Genomic DNA, 2,966 nt, shown 5'->3' on the forward strand with positions numbered 1-2,966 from the left:
TTTATATGATAGAATGGGGCTATCTCCTCTCCAGGTACTATTCAGCAAGACATTGACAGGAATTCCCTGGAGCACACTGATGGCTAATGAATTCCATGTTCAGAATAAGAAGACTTGGTCCTACTTTGGACAGACATGGCTCAGGCTCAGCCTGGGAAGGGCTGTTTTCTGCTTTTTGTTTTCATCCTGGAGATGGAAGGAGAGGATCACACAACCCAACTTCTAGAAGGGCAGGAGGCCCTTGTAATATTCTTGAATAAATGAGTATGATGAAGTGTGGGAGATACGGGGTGGGAGTCAGGAGACAGCTGTCCTGGTAGCACAGGCATCCCTTGGAGGTAGCAGAATAGGATCCTTGAAAGCCCCAAAGCTGAAGCAGAACAGGAGACAGAGATGGCAGTGAGACAAGGTTCAATGCCATGAGCATGTCCTAAACATGTGTGGGCCCCAGTGTTGGTATTTGTCAGGACATGGATCTGGGTGAAGGTAAGGTTACACCCTCACCACAATCTCCAATTCTTGACGTTTGCAGGGACCCCTCACATCCTCAAGGAAGCAGAGTCTGTGCATTGATTGAGGGTGTCCACCAGACTTGAAGTCGGAGCTGCTGAGGTGAGGTCAGGAATCCTACAGGGGACACAGGCAGAGCCTGGGGAGAGCTGTTTCCCTACTCTGAGTCCAGCCTAGAGATGACAAAGTCATCTACCCCAGCTTCTGGGAGGTCAGCAGGTTCTGTTGTCTATTCTATGATTGGTGAGTAGGATAGAATGGCAGGGTAGGGTTTGGGGACATCTTTGAAAATGGTCCCACTTGGGAATGTCCACTCAGGTGGACAGCAAACAACTCAGAATCAAGTTCAGGAGCACTGAATGGCTGTCTGTACCTAAAGCTCAGCTCAGAAACCTAAAGCTCAGTCTTTGTATCCTCACAACCCAGCTCAGGCTTCTGCACAGACAGGGCTCACTCAACACATCCTCATGAATTACGTAAGTTGGAGGAAATGTCTCCTTTAATGCCACACTGGTCTATCCAGAAGGAGATCCAGGCCTCTTGGTTTGTGGGCAGCATGTCCCTGACAAGTCTCGGTACTCCATGGGGCATATGACTAGAGGGGAGGACTGTCTCCTTTCTGCCTCCACCGCCATCCTCTCCACATCTGTTCCCACTCATGGCCACACCAGTCCACAGAAATGCAAGTCTCTCGGCAGTGTCCTTACAGGGCTTTGTGCTGGTGGGATTTGGGGGAGGTGCAGAGACCCAGGCCCTGCTCTTTGCTGTCTTCCTGGCTCTGTACGTGGTAGCCGTTCTGGGCAACCTCACCATGATAGTGCTCATCACTCTGGATGCCCGCCTGCACTCCCCCATGTACTTCTTCCTCAAGAACCTGTCCTTTGTCGACCTCTGCTACTCCTCTGTCATTGGCCCCAAAGCCATGGCCAGCATCTATTCTTCCAGCATCATAGGTGTTGCTGGCTGTGCCACACAGTTGTTTTTCTTCTCCTTTCTGGGGACAACTGAGGCTCTACTCTTGGCCGTGATGGCCTACGACCGCTTCGTGGCCATCTGCAGTCCTTTGCACTACCCAGTGACCATGTCGCCCACAGTCTGTGCTTGCCTGGTGCTGGCTGCCTGCTGTGGAGGCTGCCTGAACTCCATTGTGGAGACCAGCCTCACTTTTCAACTTCCCTTCTGTCGCTCCAATCGCATCGACCATTTCTTCTGTGATGTGCCCCCTCTCCTCCAGCTCGCCTGTGCCGACACCTCAGTGAACGAGTTGGTCATGTTTGCTATCTGCGGTTTCATTCTAATGGGGGCAACATTAGTCATCCTGATTTCCTACGGCTACATCACCATGACCATCCTCAGCATGCACTCAGGATCCAGGCACAAGGTCTTCTCCACCTGTGGCTCCCACATGACAGCCGTATCCTTGTTTTATGGGACTGGCATTGCTATATATGGCCAGCCAGGTGGTGTGGCATCTAAAGAGCAAGGCAAAGTGGTCTCCATCTTCTACACCCTGGTCATCCCCATGCTCAACCCCCTCATCTACAGTCTGCGCAACAAAGATGTGAAGGACGCCCTGCAGAGACTGGGACAGAGATGTGCAGCTATGTGAAGGAAGATGGCCAGTAAGGGACAGTGTCTGGGAATGGAGAGAATGGTTATGTGGAAGACACATCTCATTACTAAAACAGTTTATGTGTGTTTTGTGTCTTGCTTTCCTGCTTGCTTCTGGGTAGCTTCCTGTATGCTCTCCCATCTCCCAAATCCTTGTTTGCCTCCTTCCATTACCTTCCATCACAAACAGCAAAGGCTCACAGTGTAGATATTACTATATTAGGACAATTATCCATGAGGACAAGGCTGCTCCTTGGAGCAGAAATAATCACCCCCTAGGAACCAGCTTTTCCTTAAAACAGCAATGGGTTTCTTAGGCCACTTTGTGGAACTAGAATGGAGAACCCCATGGTGAGCATGACCAACAAGACAGCTTATCCTCTGTCTCAATGCCTGTCCCATTTGACTTAAAGCTCATGTCAGTACCCTAGAAATGGACTTGTGTCAGTAGACCTTGCTGTCCACTCTCTGCAGAGTAGTTACCATAATCAAACTTCCTCTCTCTCACTGTAGCCATCGCTGGACTCTGTAAATGGCATACTGGGACAGGTGGCTAAGCCCAGACCACTGGGACTGCTTGGAGCTTGGGTTTCTTTCCCAGAACACCTGCCATATTATGAGATAAAGAAAACTTGGGCTAATTTTATGTGAACTCTCATTTTATATATCAATTTGAACTAGATCCTTTTTGAAGAAGACTGCTTATGATGTAAACACCAGATAACACATATCCCCAGACAGCAGCTTGGAGCATACCCATTTACCCCTTAATGCAACTTCTGCATTAGAACCTTGGTCAGGACACCAACACAGCAAAGCAGATTTACCAGTCTCTGAAGGAACAT

General features: G+C 49.5%; 1 protein-coding gene across 1 annotated transcript; it reads left to right on the plus strand.

The window, feature by feature from the left end:
• The first annotated feature begins 1,168 nt into the window (after positions 1-1,168).
• LOC118573282 (olfactory receptor 12-like) lies at positions 1,169-2,119 on the plus strand. The gene has a single exon (XM_036173550.1). It carries the CDS (start codon positions 1,169-1,171, stop codon positions 2,117-2,119), a length of 951 nt encoding a protein of 316 aa, XP_036029443.1.
• Positions 2,120-2,966: the final 847 nt, after the last annotated feature.

This window comes from Onychomys torridus, chromosome 23, assembly GCF_903995425.1.
Source record: "Onychomys torridus chromosome 23, mOncTor1.1, whole genome shotgun sequence".
In the NCBI taxonomy this organism is placed as follows: domain Eukaryota; kingdom Metazoa; phylum Chordata; class Mammalia; order Rodentia; family Cricetidae; genus Onychomys; species Onychomys torridus.

What these genes read in the sequence shown, in the direction of transcription:
- LOC118573282 (XM_036173550.1), top strand. Translation starts at nt 1,169, where the DNA reads ATGGCCACACCAGTCCACAGAAATGCAAGTCTCTCGGCAGTGTCCTTA.